The sequence below is a fragment of the Macrobrachium rosenbergii genome, chromosome 20 (assembly GCF_040412425.1).
Source record: "Macrobrachium rosenbergii isolate ZJJX-2024 chromosome 20, ASM4041242v1, whole genome shotgun sequence".
Taxonomy (NCBI): Eukaryota; Metazoa; Arthropoda; class Malacostraca; order Decapoda; family Palaemonidae; genus Macrobrachium; species Macrobrachium rosenbergii.
This window is the reverse complement of record NC_089760.1, coordinates 40,997,501-41,020,184: the sequence shown is the minus strand read 5'-3', so window position 1 is coordinate 41,020,184 and position 22,684 is coordinate 40,997,501. Positions and strand designations below refer to the sequence as shown.

General features: G+C 36.0%; 1 protein-coding gene and 1 long non-coding RNA gene across 2 annotated transcripts in view; one reads left to right on the top strand and one right to left on the bottom strand.

The window, feature by feature from the left end:
* Nucleotides 1-4,590: 4,590 nt before the first annotated feature.
* Nucleotides 4,591-22,684, top strand: part of LOC136849309 (uncharacterized) — a 153,695-nt gene continuing 135,601 nt past the window's right edge. The window contains exons 1-2 of the long non-coding RNA XR_010856287.1: nucleotides 4,591-4,728; nucleotides 17,426-17,654. This is a non-coding gene — a long non-coding RNA (uncharacterized lncRNA). The remainder of the gene's footprint in view (nucleotides 4,729-17,425; nucleotides 17,655-22,684) is intronic.
* The window catches only part of kermit (PDZ domain-containing protein GIPC-like protein kermit), a 105,751-nt gene continuing 94,593 nt past the window's right edge, over nucleotides 11,527-22,684 (bottom strand). Inside the window, exons 4-7 of the mRNA XM_067122653.1 lie at nucleotides 17,474-17,612; nucleotides 16,490-16,599; nucleotides 16,050-16,131; nucleotides 11,527-13,711 (exon numbers count right to left, since the gene is read on the bottom strand). Coding sequence (XP_066978754.1) covers nucleotides 13,551-13,711; nucleotides 16,050-16,131; nucleotides 16,490-16,599; nucleotides 17,474-17,612 — 492 coding nt within the window. The 3' untranslated portion in view covers nucleotides 11,527-13,550. The remainder of the gene's footprint in view (nucleotides 13,712-16,049; nucleotides 16,132-16,489; nucleotides 16,600-17,473; nucleotides 17,613-22,684) is intronic.

Below are 22,684 nucleotides of genomic sequence, written 5' to 3'. Positions count from 1 at the left end.
TCAAGAACATGATGTACCATGCCCCTGAACTTCATGTAGGACTAGATCATTTTAAAAAGACTGCTTGACCACTCCCACCTGTTATATGACGTCTCTTTTGTCATCAACACTGAACAAGCGTGCTCAGTCCATCTGCATGAGGCTACAGTCCCTCCTGGCAGCTTCCCTTCAATTATGTTCTGTGTTCTAAGATCCTTCAGGTTATTTAGGATATAGCATTTTTTCATTACATTTACTTCTTTGAATTTCTTTTCATTGCATATTCTACTTCACATTATCCCCACATATTTTTACCACTCCCTTTCTCCTTACTTTGCACATATTTCCTATAATATCCTTCTTGAATATAATAGAGAGAACTGGGGGTCATTCAAAAAAATTAAATGAAATACAGAAAACTCAGAGAAAAAAACCTGTTCTCTCTATGCCGCTTGGTTGCTCTCTGACCCATTTCTTCAGGTATTGTTTCAGTCATCATTCCACTGAGGTAAAAATGAAAGATCCTCTCTATATCAGAGAGACTCGCAACACCCATTAGGCTACTTCTTCCCATATTTTCTCAGTGGAAAGTAGTAGTTCACGGATTGCATTGAACAGTGGCTGCTACTATCCCTTTGCTAACAAGCAAAGCTTTAAATTAGTGATTCGTAAAAGAACAAACAAGTAAAAATTGCGCCGAAGTTTCTTCGGTGCAATCGAGTTTTCTGTACATCGTATAATCAAGGCCACCGAAAATAGACCTATCTTCCGGTGATCTCGATATAATGATGTATGAGCCGCGGCCCATGGAACTCTCAACCGGCCGTGGTGGCCTGTCTTATATCGTTGCCAGAAGCACGATTATGGCTAAATTTAACCTTAAGTAAAATAAAAACTACTGGGGCTAGAGGGCTGCAATTAGGTATGTTTGATGACTGGAGGGTGGATGATCAACATACCAATTCGCAGTCCTCTAGCCTCAGTAGTTTTTAAGATCTAGAGACGGACAAAAAAAGTGCGGACAGGAAAAAGTGCGGACGGACGGGCAAAGTTATATTTTTCAGAAAAATATAACTGTGAAAGTTTATTATGTACATAGAATATAGTTGAAAAAAAAAATTTTATCAACGATCGACCATATATAATAGCGTCATCAGTCACATCAAACTGTGGCAGTTTGTTAGAAATGACTGTCCAGTTTTGGTTACCACAACTAATCCTACTACTAGGCTATTGATGCTGTTGCCGGTGGTGTTACTATGCAGGATCTAGAGAATAGGTGATCAATGGTCTATTGTCATTTGCAAAAGCCTCTTTACGCTGGAGTTCTTTCAAGGGTTGTGATGTAAAAGCAAACCAAGGACAGGTTGCTATTCATTACATAAAACGAGGAAAAAGTGTGGTAATTTTATGCAATGACATTAGACTAAGTGAAGTGACAGTTATAAAATCATAACGGCATGAACATGAGGGGTTGCAAATCACCCCAAAGCAATTCACTAACGAGATGAGATTAAGTGTGCTGATTTTTATCCTTGGCATTATCACTGTACCCTTCATAGCATGACCTTGGTGAAGTAAAGAACGCGACCTCGGTCAAAGGAAAACAGCGTAGAAAATTATTCCCTTTTTTTCCTATACCAAACGACAGAAAAATCTTACCTCCGTAACTGCACACCTCGTGTCACTTTTAGGAGATTAATTATTTAACGGCTCACCATAAAGGGGACAGTGATTAAGATTTATGGTTAGTTTGAGTGTCGCATTCCATTTGACCTGTGTACAAAATTAATTAATGGAGCTTCGTGAAAATAAGCAGCTACTAAAATCAGGGGAAAAAATCGGTACTGATTACGGCTGCCATGCATTGAAATGATCCTAGACCCATTATTATGTTTAACTTTCTAGATTTTATTGTATCAAAACCACTATGTCTACTGCAAACGACGACGAGACTCTGCAGCATCTGTAATACCAATTTAATTGTTTAATCAATCATTATCAGCAGTTTTGATTTTCAAAGTAAATCAATGGGAGCATATTCGTGGCGTTGCTGGTTGCTAGTAATCCCAAAATTCGTTGACACTTTTCCAAAATTCCTTACAGTTTTCTTATATTCACTGACACTTTTCTAAGATCCACAGACAGTTTATAAGATTTATTGACACTTTTTTAAGTTTCACAGAAAATATTATAAGATTCGTTGACACTTTCTAAATTTCACAGACAATTTTATAAGATTCGTCGACACTTTCGAAGTTTTACAAGCAATCTTCTAAGATTCGTAGACACTTATAAGATTCGTTGATACTTTTCTAATGCCAATGATAACACGTTGTATTCTTATAGAATATTATTGGAAGAATTAAATATTTAGCACTGGGAGTTTGAATGCCTTAGGTCTAACATTCATCTCCATTAGAGTCCACTCCCAGCTTTCTCTAGAGACTGAATTTTATATTGATTTATATATCACACTTTCCATTGTAAGCCTAGCGTTAAAATAGTGTTTCAACTTTTCTCTTTCTTCTTTGTATTTCTACAAACAATAATTTCCCAGGAATTCTAGCCTACTCTCACGCATCATGGCCTATCAAGCATAGTCATTTTCAACTTACATGACTATAAATGGAGTCAGATTATACATTCTGAAACTGATACACAACGAGTCGTGAGTGTGTACCAGTTTCAAGTTTTCAGGAAACCGCTCACAATTAACAGCTGATTCTAATATGATTCTGGTGTTCTCTCGCCCATGAACGAGTGGTTGCATCATCAACTACAGGATTAATAGAGTACTATTAATCCTGATCAACTAGACCGACACAGCAAATTTAGACAACCAAATAAATGGCGGCTGACTTTAAATGTTATACTTTAATGAAAATGTACCGAAGTATACGCAAAGGTAATGGTACAAGCATAACCTAAGTAAGAAAGCATGGTTAAAGATACCAAGTCCAAGTCTTCTAGGTCAGTTACAAAGCGAGTTATGTCGTCTCGTTGATTTCATGGCCTACATCTTGGATTATGCAAATTTATTCAAAATGCTCGATGGTGGGAACTCTACACCACGTTAAGCATCAACCAAGGTACCTCCCTCGTGAATAATCTGCACACACACACACACACACACACACAGAGAGAGAGAGAGAGAGAGAGAGAGAGAGAGAGAGAGAGAGAGAGAGAGACTGCAATGCCCATGCTGCTCCTCTGCCTGACTAAATTCAACTATCATAATTTATACATATACAACAAACTATGTAACCTTTTGTGTACACCTTATAGTTATAGCCAGTACTCGGTAATTAAACAGAATGTACATTATTAAGCCAACAAAGAAATGTGAAAACTATAATCTAAATAGTGACAATATAATACAAAGATATAGTTGAGACAGTGAGAAGTCTATGAGTACTGACTAACTGTAAATGATTGTATGATGGACTACTATATTGTTAACGGAAGAAGTAATGTGGTTTATTTAAGAAAGTCAGCCAAACTAGTTACGAACAAATCGGTAAAATTGAAGACTACTATATTTTTATACCTCAGCCTGGTTCCCGCCAGTCGCCGACCGGGTTATTTACTGCATTTTGTTTATGTTTACGTCTTTTGTTTATATGTTTACATTTACTGTCTTCTGTTTATGTTTTTACATTCATCCCCAATGGGTTGGTACTAAACACGGAGCCCATTTTGAATGAAAAGTGGTGGTTACCGAACCAGAGGGGCGAGTAATAATGTCTTCAGTGTTATTCAAATTCCTATTGTAGGAGCTTCATTGAATACCTGTTAATGCAAAAATCAAAATAAAATGTATATGCAGACGCACAGTAAATCGCTATGATGGATACGAAACCGAAATATATGGGTGACTTCCCGCAGTTCACAGTAGCCTACATATGCGCAAGAGCACGAATAAAGCAAAAGATGCAAAAATTATTAACGTTCCTAGCAGTTGATTTTTTATCCTGTTATTTTTAGTGTCTGTGTGCTGCTTCTGCTTTTCCGTAATTATTAGTTAACCATGTTGAATTAAATCGAAAGACAATTTTTTATTAGTTTTCCCTTGTGTTACATTATGCCGGCCTTATACCCAGTATGGGCCCCTTACCCTATGCCTAAGCTGAGCTCGATAACAGAGACTTCGTTTGTCTAACAGAAACTCGATTAATGAATTAATGTAGCATATATTTGATGTTACATCTACTTGTTCGTTCTTTTATACCCAGCGATGATGAAATTGGCGACAATATACAGTTGTTTCATCTCCTTTTCACATAGCACATTGATTATACTGTACAATTGTGCTGATTGCAGTTTATTCATTCAGAATACTGATATTTTCTTAAACAGACGAAGACTTACACGGTCTTAATTTGTAGCACAACATCGTTACCCACATGAAATAATCAGTTTGAAATAAAAAAAATGCCTAAAGGAGTCAAGATGCCAAATGCCCCCTAGAAGTTAATGGAAAAAAAAGTACCTTCATATATTTATCACCCAGACTATTCAATAATTTGCCCCAAGAATTCAGAAGATATGAAACTAGGAACATTTAAAATAACGTGTCTGTTGGGTACATCGTTTCCAGAAATCCATATCAGTCTTCTTAATCCCCTAGGTTCAAGGATGATGATGAAAAAAGTGTAAAACGTTGTTTACACGAGCCGCATTTGAGTGCGAGTTGTGGAGTGGACGTCTTAGAGTACATTCATCTCTTCAAATCAAAGTGCAGTTAATGTTAGTATTTCTCAATTTGTTTCCTGCGACAATAAAAAAGCTAGGATACATGGCCATAAAGGCTTAACACAGTAAGGTAATTGGTAATCATGTTTCTCGCCAGATAGGATATTCGTTTTTCTAGCTTATTTTTACCCATTTGGGAACCGGGTTTTTTCCTTGTAAAAAAAAAAAGAATAGATTTATCGAACAAGACTGTGAAAAACATAAATCACCAATTAAACAGGTAGAAATAGTATTCCAATAAGTAGCAAGGGCAATTACCTTACCCAAACTAGCCTATGGTCCCTGGGTCCTGTATCTTTCAGGGTGACCGCAATCTAACCTGGCTTAGAGCACGGGAAATCATAACTTGGACTAAAATACAGGGCTCTAACCCTACTTTAGCTGCCTGATCCTACCGTGGATCACTGTGAATAGACTATACAGGTATATATCGTAACCAAATATAACCTAAGTTAGGGTACCAGTGCCCAACTGTCAGGTAACCCAGTCTGTTCCCCTGGTTCCCCCCACTTGACCTGATCCTGACAACTATGGAACATGCAATGAAATGCAGTACAGCGTTTCATCCTTACTTATACAGCCGTACCTGGCATGTACCTTAAATTAATTTTGTGAGATAGAAGCCTGTGGTTAAACTGTAGATGTAGCCTGAGAATACTAGGTAATCTTGTAATTTTTGGCCGTTGGTATACTTCTGTAAATTCCCCATAAAAAGTATTGCTCTTGATTACCTCTCTTGTGTTAGTCCCATTCACTCAGTCACTGTCTAAAAACGGATGGCAGTTATGAGGTCAGGTATTGTAGAGCCAATTATTTGTGCCACAATCACTCCAGAATTGTATTATCTGTTATTTTTGGTATAAGAGTTACTTTTACACTTGTCATTAACACTATTATGCAAAATGCAACCGTAAACTGAGTACAATTTATTGCATGGCCAAAACTTGGAGTAATTTAGACTAATGAAATTGTACGTAGATTTTTAAAAATGATGAACTTATTGTGTAAGAAATAAGGCCATGAACTCCATAAGTGAAAGAAATTGTAGAAATGGTGTTTGTGTCTACACAATATCTCAAGAGGTAGAAGGGATAAGCGAAACAGTATTTACATTAAAGTGAGCTTTTAAAAAGCCTAAAAGGCATCCTACATTATCTAGTAAACACAGTACTTAATAAGGGCTTGACCTTAATACACCGTAAGGAAAAAATGCCAAAATACAAATTATTCAACCAGTGGTGATAGTGGAGTCGAGCTTGGTGAGAAATGAAAATACTAAAGTATTATTTGATATTAATGCAATAGATTGACATCTTGTTAAACCCATTACGGTAGCCATTTATTTTCTCAGCTGTTTAACATGTTTTATGGTTTTTAATCATTATTGTGAGTGCAAGCAATTCATTTTTTGTGCTTTTCTACCCCCTAAAGCTAACAATTATGGTGTGACCATATAGGGAAACTGGAACATTTTGGTAGGATCAAACAGCAAATGAGGGAGCTGTGCCCTCATAAATGGTGAAATATGCTAACCCCCCTCTCCCCGTGGAAAAGTATAAATCATTTCATACAACAAGGATGGGGAATAACATGCGAATGTGATGATGATACACGATACATGGGTTTTTCACTTTGAGGTGATTCACCCTTGTGGGTCCTCCTTAGCCACAGACAAAGTGGGTTTGGGTTGTTTCTGCCGTAAGCATGTTTATGTGCAAAATTGGCACTGTGTTTAGTACTAGCCCCCTGGGGATGTACATAAAACATGAAATAATGACGTTAAATACCATAAACATAACGGTAAATACCATAAACATAATATCTTACGTCGTTTCGGATGTTACAGCCTAAATGACTTACGGCCGAAACATCCAGGACTGGCCAAAATTTTGTGGGAAAGATATTTACAGAAATGCATCCTAACATAACTAAATCCTAGGTTGTTGAGGTCTTCCTGGCCAGTGGTTGATACTTTTCACACACACCTTTGTCACCATCCCCTTTTTATTTCATGAACTTAATGTACACCGTCCCCTAGTTTGGTATTTTGAAGATTATGCTCATTAGTAGAAATGGGTTTACTATCCCTCCAGTAGTCTGTAAGGTGTGGTATGGTCTGGTTCCTTTCAAGAAAAAGTAATGTAGCTGATGCCTAGGCCAATATCCTCATTTAGCCAATGAATTTGGTACTTCCATTTATGGCTATTACAGTCCAGTTATTGGTATTATGATTATAAGGTACTTACCTGTAATCATTGATATAATTTTATTATGTTTTTCTTCTGTCTCATTGGTTGCAACAATTTTTTCTCTATGACATCCATTGCCTAAGCATGCCTGCAAAGGTAGTGATGTTGTGGAGACATTGTAACTTATGCATGATATGTTGCTATATTCATTAATGACTATTTTCAGCGGGTATTTAGTGTATTATACTGCCATACATGTAATCTTTCGATTACCATTTTTTTCTGTGAGAATGTGAACTTGGAAGTTTTTCTCAAGACCTGGAAGCAGTCATTAAAACAGTAAGCAGGTATGTGTTTGGTGATAGGTAGGAGAATTGCAGTACCCTTTTCTTCAGGTTCTGTCCTTTTTCTGCTGCCACCTTCCTTGACTGGGTTGTGAAGCTCACAATGTTAGTGAGAAATTCCTGTAAAAATACTTGTAGTAATAACCAAATGGTAGGAGAGAATTCTGTGAACAGCCAGCCAAATTTCAGAGCTTTTTTGTAGCCAGACAATCTGGCTAAGGCTAGGAGGCTAATAGCATCCTAAGGGTGAGGGTTTTAGCCTTTTTCTCTTGTCAACTTACAACATAAGCAGAGTGATACTGTACAGTTCTTGGGAGGTTTTGTTACTTGTTGGCCTCTTCAGTCATTAAAGCTCTTAAGAATAGCCCACATAATGATTGCCACCTCTTCCCAGTTATTTTAGGCAAGAGAGGCCACAGGTGGGTTGGATGAAACCTAAACTACAGCTACTGTTAGGTTTCTGGGCAATTCTACTCCTGGTTGCTCATCATATTCTCCCAGTGTTCCTAGTAGGAGAGAATGCTTTCACCATCTTACTCTTTTGGAAGGTATTCATATGAGTCCCCTGAGATTCCATCTGAGAGATCTTATCCGTCTATTCCATCAAGATCAAACAACTCAAGTATTCAATGCTCACCCTTTACTGTAGGCAGAGACTGAAATTCAACCTCTGGGTCGTTATTTAGCAGCCGCAGGGAGAAGCAAGATTTAGCACTATCTTCAGCCACATGTACATCCAATGGAGGTTTGTCTTTAGAGATGCTGGTCACATTGGCAGGAGGTAGGCATGAAGCCATTAGTAGCACTGACCTTTGAGGAGGGTTATCAACTCCCGTTGTCTGCAGTGCCTATTCATTTTCACTCTTATGATGAGTGATCAGGGAAGTTCTTTGTACTGGGCAATGAACTGAAGTTGATGATGGTCAAAGAGCCTATAGAAAAAGTCACAGGGACTTGGAGGAGTTCTACAGAAGATTTTTTGTAGCTCCCAAGATCATCAGGAGGCTTGGAGACCCATCATCAGCCTCGGTCCTCTCGACTATTTCTTTGAACCAATGTACTTTTGGTTGGAGACTGTAACCATAATATGGCATTGGTTGGAGACTATAACCATAATATGGCATTGGTTGGAGACTGTAACCATAATATGGCATTGGTTGGAGACTATAACCATAGTATGGCACTTCATTTGCAGGGATGACTTCTAAGCATTGACCATTCTGAAAGATAGATACCTTCAGGTTGTATTTCACTGATCCTGGAAGAAATTCTGTTATCATGGCAGATCAGGTTAGGATGACCCTCATTTTTGGTTTGGCAACAGCTTCACTGGTCATCACTTGAGTCCTAGTCTCATTTGCAGTCTGGGATGATTGATAAGGCATTAGGTTGATGAGACTCTTTAGCTGTAGAGCTTTGATGCTTCATCAGCCTGTGCCAGTATCTGTAAAACATTAGTGTTTTTTGGTCTCTTGAGATGGTAAGTGCTGCCTATCAACTGGATATCCCACACATAGATGGGAGAGAACTTTCCTAGGGTTAAGTTTTTTGCTGCACAAATACTAACTCTGGCAAAGGGCCCTGTCAGGAAGCACAATGTAATGGCAAATTCCTTGAGTTGAAGGAACCAGGTCCTTTGAATGGAGTGGTCCTTTCATCATGAAGTGTGCAGGATATTATGGAAGTTATTAGCCACACTTCTTGTTGATTTTTTTGCCACCAGCCTCAACAGTCAATTCCCAAATCACTGTTTTGTGTTCCCAGATCAATTGTCTGCGGCAATTGATATGTATGGTTCCTTGGGACAATGTGGAAGTCTGCTTCCTCAGTTTTCCCTCAACAAGCCATCACTAGACAAACTGAAAACACCTCAGATATTGCAATAATCCTGAGACAGTATTATATCTTTATGGCCACAACCATTATGATTTCCTGTTGTAGTAAACCTGCTTGTAAATCATGCAAGAACCCCTTCCTTATGAGAGTAGCTACTATGACAAACTCACTTTTGTCACTTTTGAAATTGCAGTTCCTCCAGTTACACACCTGGAGGCAATCAAGTGTCACCTCCTTGAGGAAGGATTTCCAGAAGTTCCAGAGGTCATTGCTACACCTAGGAAAGACTCATCATCTAGATTATACGAAGCCAGGTGGCACACATCCTTTAAATGGCATGATTCAAGGACAATTAATCCTCTTCACTGAGCCATCTGTTCTGTGTCCAATAAAAGAATAACTGAGATGTTTCAGAAGGATTGATCTGTTCTTTATCTAAGAGGGAGGCACTGCTTACATTATTAAAAACAAGGAATTAATTGTCTGTGTCTGCAATAAAAGAATACAGACCAGCTGTAGTATTGTAGAAAATGTTTGTAAGGCAGAAAAATTGTTGAATGATGTATTTGATCTGTAAACAATTTCTTGATTTGATCATATAGACTTGTTACCTCAGTCATCCTCTTGGGAGGGTTAACATCTGCTTTAGAAAAGTAACTTCTTGAACCCATGGAAAATAAAAATTTTGAGATGAGAAAACCACCCAGCTTGATTGGAAACCAGGAAAAATTATTATTTGCAACAAGTTTATGGGTCTTACAGTTGTTTATGATTGGATAAAGTGATTTAAGGATGTTGGGAGGACCTCAAAGACAACTTAGGGAAGACCATCGACTGCAAAAAATGAAAGAAGTCAGAATCTAGTGGATGAAGTCTCGGATTACTATCAGATGAAAAACAGCATTTTCAATTTTAAATGAAAATTTTTACTTTCAGCATGTTGGATCCAAAAGCCTCTGCTCAAAAAGAGTTTTTAGATTGAATCAAATTACTGGAGATGAAACTTGGATCCATCAATATGACCCAGAAAGTAAAATTGCAATGGTTACCAAGAGGTTCAGCTGCACCAGTGAAGTTAGTAGGTTTGCCAGTGTTTTGGGACTCCAAAGGAGTGATTTTGATTGTGAAGGACAAAAACAATCTGGAACTACTGCAAAGGTGTTTTGCAAAACTGACCAAAACACAGAAAACCGCAGAATTTTTTGTTCCATCCCCCAGCACATTCTCAGGGTCAACTACGGAAATTTTATTATACACCTTATAGTCCTGACCAGATTTTTTTCAGTCAGTAACAGTTTGAAGACCTTGCAGTTTCAACATGGTTTTAATGCCCCCTGTCAGAGCATTATAGGTTAGATTAGATATGTAGTAAAATGATGTTTGAACCTTAAATAAAAATCTGAATTTTTTTAACAGAGATCACATTTATTTTTATGTATTGCAGTATGCCTTGTCAGAGCATTAAGGTGTTACGTGGAGATTACCAAATCTTTTAACAAAATAGATTTATTTTTTGTTTTGCCTAAGGCAAGTTATTTTACATGCACATTCTTCTGTCTGTGAGTCTGAGGTATCCATACTTAAAGTCAAGGGTCATTAGGCCTGGGCCAGTTCAGCCTATGTGACTTTCAAGATGAATATTGGCATAAATACAGTGGAGGTGGTTATGCAGATGTCTTCTTTAACTTTTACTAAATTTACTCAAAGGAATTAACACATAAACCCTTAGATGTACTGTATATAGTTTTGATCCTTTGCAGCACCAGGCCAAGTTGTGTCTTAGCCTAAAAAGGAAGGTATTGAGGGCAAACTCTTTCACCTGCTTATAATCCTCATCCTCTGACCCAAAGGACAAGGATGCCTTCCCTATATCATTTTAAAAGTGAAGACTGAACCCACCTACAACCTATGACCTGACAACAAAGCCTGTCTTGAGTCATGACTTCTTGTCAGTCTGGTTCCACTTCTTTTGATCAAGTGTGTCTGGCCCAGCACCTGTACGGTTAGATATTTTCTCTAACCAATGGAAAGGTAGATGCTGAAAGTTCCTGAAACTGTTCCCACTTAAATAGCCACTCAGGTTGTTATATATTACTGGTGCATTGGTTTGTTTTAAGCAAATTATTGTTTTTTCTTTAGTGAAACTGATTTCTTTACACAAAATATTCCCATGGACCCATATGCATACTCAGGGAGGTGGAAGCCAGAATTATAGTTCTTTTTGGACTTGTCTGGAGATTGCAATGCTGTGGATTAGTTATTGTAATGGGTTTGTATGTGAAAGAATTAGCTATTTTAATACACTTAAAAATTTCTGAAATAAGTTAGATTTTTCGGTACTGTACATAGTTACAGCAAATAAATTATGTATGGCCTACAGCTTTTCATGTTGACAAAGGAGTACTTCATAGAAAAACAAAGTATTACACAAAGCTCATTATATTAACTGTACAAGTAAATGCTCAGTGAGTTATAAATATATACTGTATATGGAGTAGAGCATCTGACATCATATATCCATAACATTTTATAATTACAAACATTCAGAATGTATTCTCTACCAATTATGAAAAATTATCACCCTTGCATTGGTACTCAGTTTTATATGGTGTTTGAAACATAATTCCACATTGAACAATGAGATCATTTTGTTGTGAGAAAGGTAGTATAGTACTGCTTTGAAATGGCAGGGTACATGCAAGTTTCCTTCTGATATATAAGCCAGGCATTAATTAGTTTGGTCTAAACACATTCAAGAATGTTTTCCCAGCAGGTTCCATAGTAGCTGTGATACTGCATGACAACTTATAATTGAATAAAATCTATTAGTACCATATACAACAAAATATATTGCACTCAAAAATTACTCTGTATACACTTTTCCCCCTTAAGAGTGATGCCCAACTTATGCCATTCATCATTTTTATGTATTTTATTCTGTTAAAGTTTACCACATAGACGAGAACTTTTACAATAAAATTTGACTAAAGATAGTGTAACAGCAAAACTGCTTACAGTTACGTACCACCCAAACAAAACTAAACACTTTTGTTTCATAATCCTAATACATGTACTGTTTTGTAGCAGCAAAGATTCAAATTATTTTATTATAAAAATTGGATATACAAAAAGCAGAGCACTTTATATCTTCTATCCCTACTCTACTGACTTACGAAAAAATAAGGGTTACTGTCTTGCATAAAATTTACAATTACATACACAGAATAGTTTGCACCTGTCAACATAACTGTTCAGAATCACAAGTTTATATATGTTATAGATTTTCTTACTTCATACGTACATACTGTATACATATTTTGAAATTGTTTGACTGTATTTGTAAACAATACAGTTATCCAAAGTGTACTATAGAAAAGGAATTTTTGAGAGCTGCCAAAGTAGTTCTCATCAAGTTTTGTAGTTTCAAGGGAGGTACCAGAAGCACAATACTTTTGTAATAATTTTTGCAGGGGAAATGACTTTGATCAGTAATCAAATTATGAAATGTTATTTAGATTACAAAGGAATTAACTTTGGTACTGTTCATTGGTTCACTGTTAGTACACATATGAGTGTATTAATGAAACAATATATATTTTGTTTACACACATTGAAATAATGTGGTTATGATTTTATTGAGTGATTTTGGGATAAGTTTGGAAGTTTTCAGTATTCCAGTGTATAAAAATGATTTTCTTTGGTTTGATGAAAACTCTCCCATTTTTGTGTTAATACATTTTACAAAAATGCCATAATGAGTAACAGAGATTACTGTTTGCGTTTTAAGGATTTCTGTGTAAATGAAGATTAATAGCTGAAAGCTGTATGTATTATGTGTGACAAAATGATAAACTTGAAACTTGATGAAAAGGATATACACTAGAGCATTAAGTTTACATATCCCTTGCAATGATGTTAAAGAAAGAAAATATAGCAACTTTTCCTTTTCAAAGTAACAAAAGTTGATTCACCTTAGAAAGCCCCTTAAGGCATCAATAACTTAAGAAGAAGAAATAGCTATCATATTGGTTTTCTGAGCATTCATATTTTATGAAACGGTTACTTTATCCAGTGCAGTTTTTTATTCTTCGAGCCAGGATATTTAATGTCATCACTGTTACAGTATCTTGTATTGAACAGCAAACCAAAATGCATTATTGTATATTCAAAAGTTGATGACTGTGACAGGTATGACCAAAATATATTCTTATAAGTACAGGAATGAATACTTATTTCATAATCACTGTAAGAGTTTTACCCCTAACTGTATTCTATATCTATGCTCAGTAGCTGAACGAGTCAGCTGAGACTACAATTAGAAATCATTGAAGTTTTTCATAAAAAAAAAAAGACAAGACCAAATGGGTCCCTCCAGGAATGTACAGTTTTATGTTTCACTCATTCTCTCCAGATCCTGTATTATATCTATTGGCATGTGTATACACATTTACTTTTTCAGTCTTCCAGCTTTAGCATCAGTAATTGCTCCCCAGAGCTCGAATATGAAATCGTCAGTGAATCCAAAGGCCTCGAGGTCTGATTCGTCAACAGCTTCTGCAAATTCCATGGTGTTTTGCGCCTTCTGACCCAAATCCCAGATGAGAGCAGCTGAGGAAGATAAAAAGAAATTAGAGTTTAGGGTGAACTATGACAAAGTAGAATTTTGTTTCGATAAGTATAATTATTGATATTTAATTGAATGTGTCACCTTTTCGTAGTTGTATTCTACGTAAGAAACAGTAAATACTGCCAGTTCCAAACATTGTTACAGTACTTTGTTGCACTGTGTCTGTAGTACATGTTTTACAGACAGCATGCAAGCACAGTGCAGTGTATATGCTTTATTTCTGCATTAGGCAGTTTCATCACTTTATAGCTACACATGATAATTATAAGCATAAAATATAGAGGATAAATCGTAATTTAAGGAATACTGAAAAATTTTTTGTTCCTTTGGCCTTAAATTTGATAGGATGCTTGGTATCTTTGCATTTTACCTCATTAGCTGTTAGTGCACTGTATGGTATTGGTTGAAATAAAAGTGCTAAGCCCTTTCACCCTCTTTTGATTCATGGTCACAGCCACCTGTATACATACTCATATATACATGCACCACATAGTTAAATACTGTACTGTATATCACTTTGAAGAAACAAAATGCTTTGATTTGGCTAAATGCTTATAAGCAAAAAAATAGAATGCATACAACAAAAAAGGATTAAAGCTGAATACATATAATTATCAGTACAGTAATGGATAACATTTCAAATTTTTCAGCTAAAGTAAACGAATGCAGTGGAGAATTAGAAACCTATAGAAATCAACAGAGTAGGAAAGTGCACTACTTTGTATCCAGGAACAAAGAGATTTAGGTCTGGCCATGAAAAGCCACAGGATAGAGCATTGGTCAATCCAAAGTTGATAAAAGTCAATAAATGGCCACCAAACAGCACAAAGCAAATTGATGAGCCAAACTGGTTGTTGTACTAAATGAAGTTGAAGCTGAGGGAAGGCTGAGATCTCTTGTTAGGGGCATCCCTCTTTCCAACCTGCAGAAAGCTTGCCTTGCTGGTTAGATTACCTCCACATTGACAGCCCAGTTGAAATCTGTTAAAACAGTTTTACATTTGACTATCTTTCGAGGTCAAGCAACTTGCTATTTCAACAAGCATGGCATACAAGGCAGCATTGGCGGAACCTTTGCCTTATGGTTTTGGGATTGATTCTAATATAAAAATTGTTAAGGCCATTCTCCAGTCGTTTACACTGCAAAGGTCAGCTCTGCAAGGTTTCCCATTGCCTGGTCCCTGAATAAGGTTCTTGGACACCTGTCATACTCTCAGTTCATATGCTGATAAGTGTTCTGGGCTCTTTTAGACAAGGACAGCATTTCACTTCTTATACACCGAGTTATCATTTGCAGTTGTCTCCTGGCCTATCATTCCTGGCCAAGAATGAGGACCTTTTTAAAGGGAAAATCCCCTTTTCTGGTAAAGGAACTCAGTATTTCATATAAAATTTTATGCCTGGTTCAAGCACTTAAGGTTTACCTAAATGTCGTGGCAGACATCCCAGATGGTCCTCTTTTTCCTACACCTTAGCACAAACAAACCACTCTCTCTACAATGGACTGAGAATTATTAACTTTTCTTCATAAAGTCCAATGTAGATTGTTTATTGAGTCTTGAAATCCTCATTTCACCTGCCTGCAAAATTCTCACTGTCATAGGCATTGCTGAATGGCCTCCAGACATGAAGGTTTAGTGCACAGAGGTTCTGTGAAACCAAATGATATGAGGCTAACAGAAGTCTGGGTCAAATCAAATACTCCCCTAGGATCAGGAGGTAGAGTAGGTCAGCGAATTAATCTTGTTGGAGTTGTCATGGTGCTACAAATATAATCTCAGACCTTTGAGACGTATATCGAGGTCTTCCTTCTATTTTGATGGTGTTGTTATACTGCATGGAGATATATCATCTTTTGATAGTGAATCATTTAAGTGATCAGCACAAATGTCAGTAAGTTACTCGTGGAAGTATTCTGATTTCAGCATACTTGCACACTGTAGTGGACTCATTTCATACAAGGTGTGTCAAACTAACTCAATAGCTGTTATTTGTGTTTGTAAAAGCACCTGCACTTGAGAATGCTACAGTGAAAGGAAATGGACTGAAAGGAAAATTGAAAAACTTGTTGGGATTAAGGTTTCCATTTTAAATGGAGAGAAATTGAAGCCGTTTCCAAAAGTACCTGTACACCAAGTGTTTGTTTGTCTTGGAGCGTTAATAAGCTATACTCTTCATGCTAAGCTAGTTTCATAGAAACCTGTTAAGGTATCCTGTAAATTTATGAGTGGAAACAATGGATATTTCATGAAAAACAAGACCTGCAAGTGAATTTGCATATTTAGACTCCCCTTGTGTATATGGATTTTAGGGTACATACCTAAGTCGTTATCGTTGATGCCCATGAAGTTTTCTAATAACGAGTTTATTTTTTCTGTGGCAAATGTTGCAAGGTCATCAGGCTGGAAGGGAAAAGAAACAGTTAGTTAATCTTGTTTTATGGACAATTTAAATTTCACTGTGTATAATTACAGCTCTGGAAGAAATGTTGTGTCAAAATTAAACATCAATTGGAACTTAGATCTAGTTTCAGTGAAAAGAGACCGAACAAAATGATTAGGGTATATATTATACATTATATATATATATATATATATATATATATATATATATATATATATATATATATATATATATATATATATATATATATATATATATATATTATATGTATGTGTGTATGTATGTAAATCTTAGCACCATTGGACAAACCTTATAACACTTTTCACCTTGTTTTCTGAATTTCCTAAGGATACGTACCCCATCTTCGACTTCTGCTTGCCCATTTGCCTTGAAGCGCAGAGTCTTTTTGCCACTGCCAACTCCCTTCTTGCTACCCGATCGAGGATCTGATCTGGGACCAATGTTGGCTGTGGAGACAATTTCCATTTTATTATACTGCATTTAAGGAAAACTTGAAGCTGCATTGTTTTATGGGGGGATCATTTGGATCAAATTTCATAAACTGTAGTAATATATTCTGAAATACTAAAACATGGATTTCATTTAGAGGTAAGACTGAAATTTGGATACGCGTATGTGATAAACATGAGATTAACAATAACTTTTTGCTGCAGTGGTGTCAGAAGCAAAATTTCCTTGATGGCAAAGTGGAAATGTAATTTACATTTATTAAAGCAACTCCAGTGTGAATATTGATAACAATAGATATTAAAAAATGGCCCGGTGTATGCATCTGCCATTATATATTTAAAGGGCAAAATCTAATTACAAGGACTTACTTTGTAAATGCAGGAATTTTCAGTGGATTTACTTTATATTGTTTGCTGTATGTGTGCTCAAACAAGTAGTGATCATAATTTTTCGAGTTTTATTTTAAGTTTTGTCTTCATTTGTTCCCAAAACTGACTACAGATATCAAGCATTAAAAGTTGGTTTTTTATACTGCATTGTGAAGTATGCCAGGCATTGCCCCCTTTTCTTTAAATGAAGGATAAATATCTAAAGTCTAAAGCTTTGATAATTACAGTAGCATCTGAGTGTAAATTTTGAGAATAAATCAATCAATTTGACGTATATTTATAACAAATCTTCTTCTGCTGAAAGCATTTTAATGTATAATAACAAGAAATTATTTCTATATTATGCTTACCGTTGTTGTATGTGTCTTTATGTACACCTTTCAATTAAACATTCATTTACTTAAACAAACACCCTTCCATTTTTTCTTTACAGAAGAGCATCAGTCACAGAGGATTGACTCTCCCCATCGTGGACACTTACCAAATCCTGCTTTTAAGGGCTCGACCACTCTCATGACGAAGGTCGTTCCCCTGGGGATCTCTTTGAGCATTTTGGCAACTTCGTAGTGGCGGTGACCCACGAGGTTCTTGCCGTCGATTTTCTCTATGTGGTCTCCCACCTGCGGAAGGAAAGGGGTCGTTCGTCATTCAGAAAGGCACAGGTATGGAAGGGATTGTGAAGCACTGTTGTTTCACTTACGAGTGAGTGTAGCTAGTTTTCTCCTACAGAATTATTATTATTATTATTATTATTATTATTATTATTATTATTATTATTATTATTATTATTATTATTATTATTATTATTATTATTCGGAAGACGAACCCTATTCATATGGAACAGGCCCACCACAGGGGCCATTGACTTCAAATTCAAGCTTCCAAAGAATATTATGGTGTTCATCTGAAAGAAGTAACGGAAAGTAATGAGAAATACAGAAGAAGAGACCATTTATTAAAAAAGCAAAAATAAACTAACAGGTTAATAAATGAATAGCTAAAATTGCAAGTAAATTATTAAAATGCAAAGATAATTACTTTTGGGTAGTAATGCATTGCATCTTCGCCAGAACTTTTCAAAGGAAGATTAATAAATGCCCTGTTTACCTTTTGTGTGTGTGTTTGTTGAGAGAGAGAGAGAGAGAGAGAGAGAGAGAGAGAGAGAGAGAGAGAGAGAGAGAGAGAGAGAGAGAGATTGGTGACGAATTTGGGGGGAAGGGGCCTGCAAGCTAATCCACTTATACGCCATCTTCCCTGATTTGACATTAATGCGATGCGTGTGACGTATATTATTACAGTTGAATGCCAGCTTCTTTTGTGTTAGGAGAGAGAGAGAGAGAGTAGGATGCTCACGGATATAAAAGTCACAGTGCAGATGGAGTAGGACTTGGTGGCCGTGACTTGCAAGTCTTAAAAATGTCGTTCAGACAACATTGAAGTCAAATTTGATTTGCCTGTGTACATTCGGATGTATTCAGCTTCCGTCATCGGTGAGGGAACTGGTCTTTAATACAATAATTTTTATTGTAAGTATTCCTGTTTTAGCTTTCTGCAAAAGAAAACTATTGTGCCGGCTATGTCTGTCCGTCCGCACTTATGCTGTCCACACTTTATTCTGTCCACACTTTTTCTGTCCGCCCACAGATCTTAAAAATTATCGAGGCTAGAGGGCTGCAAATTGGTATGTTGATCGTCCACCCTCCAATCATCAAATATACCAAATTGCAGCCCTCTAGCCTCAGTAGTTTTTATTTTATTTAAGGTTACAGTTAGCCATATATACTCGTGTGTCTGGCAACTATATAGGATAGGCCTCCACCGGGCCGTGGTTAAAGTTTCATGGGCCCCGGCTCACACAGCATTAAACCGAGACCACCGAAGATAGGTCTATTTTCGGTGGCCTTGAGTATACGCTGTAGCGGCTGTGCAGAAAACTCGATTGCGCCGAAGAAACCACGGCGCATTTTTTACTTGTTAGTTATTGCTGTGGATGGACCTTCAGGTTTAAACAGTATGCCTGTCCAAAGTTCAAAAGAGTACACACGCGAAGAAGTAATAGATATTTGTCTTGGTTCTTGTAATTCTGATCACGTTTTCATATACGCTTCGTGTGTTTTGGTGTAACTCTCGGTAAAATCTTGGATACACTGGAACTAAATTCTTCTACTACACGCCGTTAGGGTGTCGTCTGTTTCTTGTACACATCTTTTCCGAGGCTGGTGTAAAGTGATGGTGATTAGACCATCGAGTGAATTGTAGCGAAAAGTCAGTTGGCCTTTGGGTTTACTACATTGTATCGTCAAAGTTTTATTTTCAAAGTTATGCTTTAGAAAATATTTGAAATTCGGTCTTTCCTTGTGTGTGTGTATGTGTGTGTATATATATATATATATATATATATATATATATATATATATATATATATATATATATATATATAATATATATATATATATATATATATATATATATATATATATATATATATATATATATATATATATATATATATATCACAGTATGACTGTGAAGACTGAACTATGCTCCTTTCCTTTTACTGTGATTTAAAACTGTCTGTGATTCATTGACTAAAAGAAAAACAATCCTATAGGTAGCTGTCGTAATGGTTCTGGGCTTGAATTTAACGCTGTAGAGTTAACTGATATACTGTTTAAATGAGCATTTACATATCTGACATTTTTACCTTAGTTCTCCAACTTTATTAATATTCCAACTTTATTAATATTCCGTAATCAACTTTTGTGTTCGTGCATCACATTTCTAATTAATATGAATAAAGCAATAGGAGATAAATATTCCGTTTCATCTTCACACTCGTTCTAATGTTACCTTTTTCAGTATACTACTCGTGAGATCAGTTTTCTCTAAATACATCTCCAGATTTTAAATTCATGCACCGTAACGTGATCTGCAGTCACCTTACCCTTGGAAGCCTCTTCCCAGCGGTGACTTCAATATTTAAATAAGCAATTCCTGTGATGAGACAACACTTGAATATGAAAGTCACTTTCATTCCTTTACTTTTGTCACGTTAAGTTCCAATAACTACATTTGCACGTCAGCTTTCTTAAAGTGAAAGTGTGTTTTTCCTTGCATTAATATTTATGTTGCATACTGAGCAGGTATCGTGTTGCGTGTTTTTTTTTTTTTTTAGAATTTTATATAACTCTCCAACAGTTTTTTTTATTAGCTTATACTAATTATTTAGTGTTTTTTCTAGTGGTTCTCCGTTCTTGGTATCATTAATTTTTTTTATTCATTTGGCTTTTCTCTATAATTTATTCTTGCTAGTTAGGCATAAATAAACATGAAAAGCTTGAATTGGAAAAGTATTCTTTAGTTAACATATTGTCGTATGCTAATTTGTCGTAACATTAAAAATGCCCATTTTTGCCACTTAATATTTATGCATTTCATCGTGTAAATTGCATTTCATGAATTTTTTTTTTTACTTTTTTGTGTAATATTGAACCACTTAACCAATTTCGCATAAATTTCAATTGTCAAGAGATGTCTAGCTCTTTTCCTAGGTATTTTCCCATTGATTTCATGAATGTTGTTCTTGCTGTGCTTGCTTGCTTTCACTCGTTCCATAATTATGCCTTCTTCTTCTTCTTCTTCTTCTTTTCTTCTTCTTCTTCTTCTCAAAATATTCCTTCATTTTCTTTTCTCAAAATATTTCGTTTTCTTCTTCCTCTTCTCAAAGTATTCCTCCTTTTTCTTCTTCTTCTTCTTCCTCTTCTTCTTCTTCTTAAAATATTTTGAAGGAATGAAAGGCTTCCTTTTACAATAGCAATCGCTCGCCAGTCCTCTCCGCGTCACGGAAATGCTTTCTCTTCTTCTTCTTCTTCTTCTTCTTGAAAAGTTCAAGACACGATTGGATGGTTTTTATGCAAATGGGGATAATTGCTGTTATTGCTCTGTGTTGTTTATTTGCTTTCAGTGCGGTAATCTTTTGGAATTTTTTTTCATTTGAATGGTATTTTTTTGTGACGAAAATTAATTATTCTGCTGTAAAAAAAAAAAAAACTTCATTAGATGTACTTGATAGGAGTTCTGTCACAACCTGCCTTTGAAATTGAATTGAACTGAATATAGAATTTAGGCCAAAGGCCAAGCACTGGGACCTATGAGGTCATTCAGCGCTGAAACGGAAATCGACAGTAAAAGGTTTGAAAGGTGTAACAGGAGGAAAACCACAAAGCAGTTGCACTGAGAATCAATTGTTAGGAAAGAATGCAAGTTAAGATGGAAGAAAGAGAATATGAAAGGAGGTACAGTAAAAGGAACGAAAGGGATGTAGATTTGATTTAAAACTGATGAAAAAATTAAGGAATCGACCAGTGCTGTAGCTTGAAGAAAGTGTCGTACCTTTCTCCAACCCGGACAATGTTTGAGTGACTTAAAATTGATAAGATTTGCCAGTCTTCTCCGCGATCTCAAATGTACCATTGTTTGTGTTAGATAACGTTGGTAATTATATATATATATATATATATATATATATATATATATATATATATATATATATATATATATATAGTATATACATGTAATATATATATATAATGTTATATATTAAATGCATACATACATACATATTTACATTTATACATGTAAATATATATGTACGTAAATATATACTAAATGCATACATACGTCTACGAGTCACATTTAAGTCATGAAATTTTAACTGGAGAGAGAAGCATTTCTAAATTTTAATGAGAGAGAGAGAGAGAGAGAGAGAGAGAGAGAGAGAGAGAGAGAGAGAGAGAGAGAGAGAGAGAGAGACAGCATTTTAATATTTAACTTCTCTCTTTGTAAGATGATTCCGTTCACAGGTTTAATGTTACAAAAAAAAAAAAAAAAGAAAATAAGAAAAGAGGAAGGTGACGTCGAGGAGAATATTTTATAAGTTCAGTCACCTCTCTGGAATGATTAGCTCGTTCTGTTTTATCTGATAACTTTACTTATTCTCTGGTCTTGGCTGTACTTACATTTATTCCTGCTTCATTTTCTCTCGATTCCTTCACTTATTCTTTGATCTTTCGAAAACTTGTTCTTTGGTGAACCTTACATTTATTCCTTTTCCACTCTTCATGTTGTTGACAAGGGCATGAGACATCTCGGTCCCACTCAGTAAAAATTGTTTTGGAAATAAATAAATTCAGTATTATTGTCCAAAACTTTCTTCTCTCATCAACGAATTTCGTAGGAATGAGTTTGTTCTTCATTGCGTTGCATAGATTGGCTTAATACACTAGAAATTGGATCTCTCTCTCTCTCTCTCTCTCTCTCTCTCTCTCTCTCTCTCTCTCTCTCTCTCTCTCTGGATGTTTGTTTTGGTACTTGTAATTCTGGTGTTGAAATAGTGGCATTATTCTCGCCTGTGCTATGCAGCCCCCCCAAAAACATTGCTCGTGCTTGATTTTTTTTTTTTTTTTTTTTTTTTTGCTATGAACGAAAATCCCTCATGTTTCATATGCCATTATTTCATTGCATGAGTATGCAGTGCACTTCGCTATTTCGGCAGCGACATCAGCATTGACAGTGATAATAAGTATCACCTTTAGTCTAACATTTGATTAGGATAACTTCCCTAAATTATTTATTTTTCATGAAGTTCTCCATTTCGTCTTGAAAACGGCAAATGAAGTCATATAGTTAACAC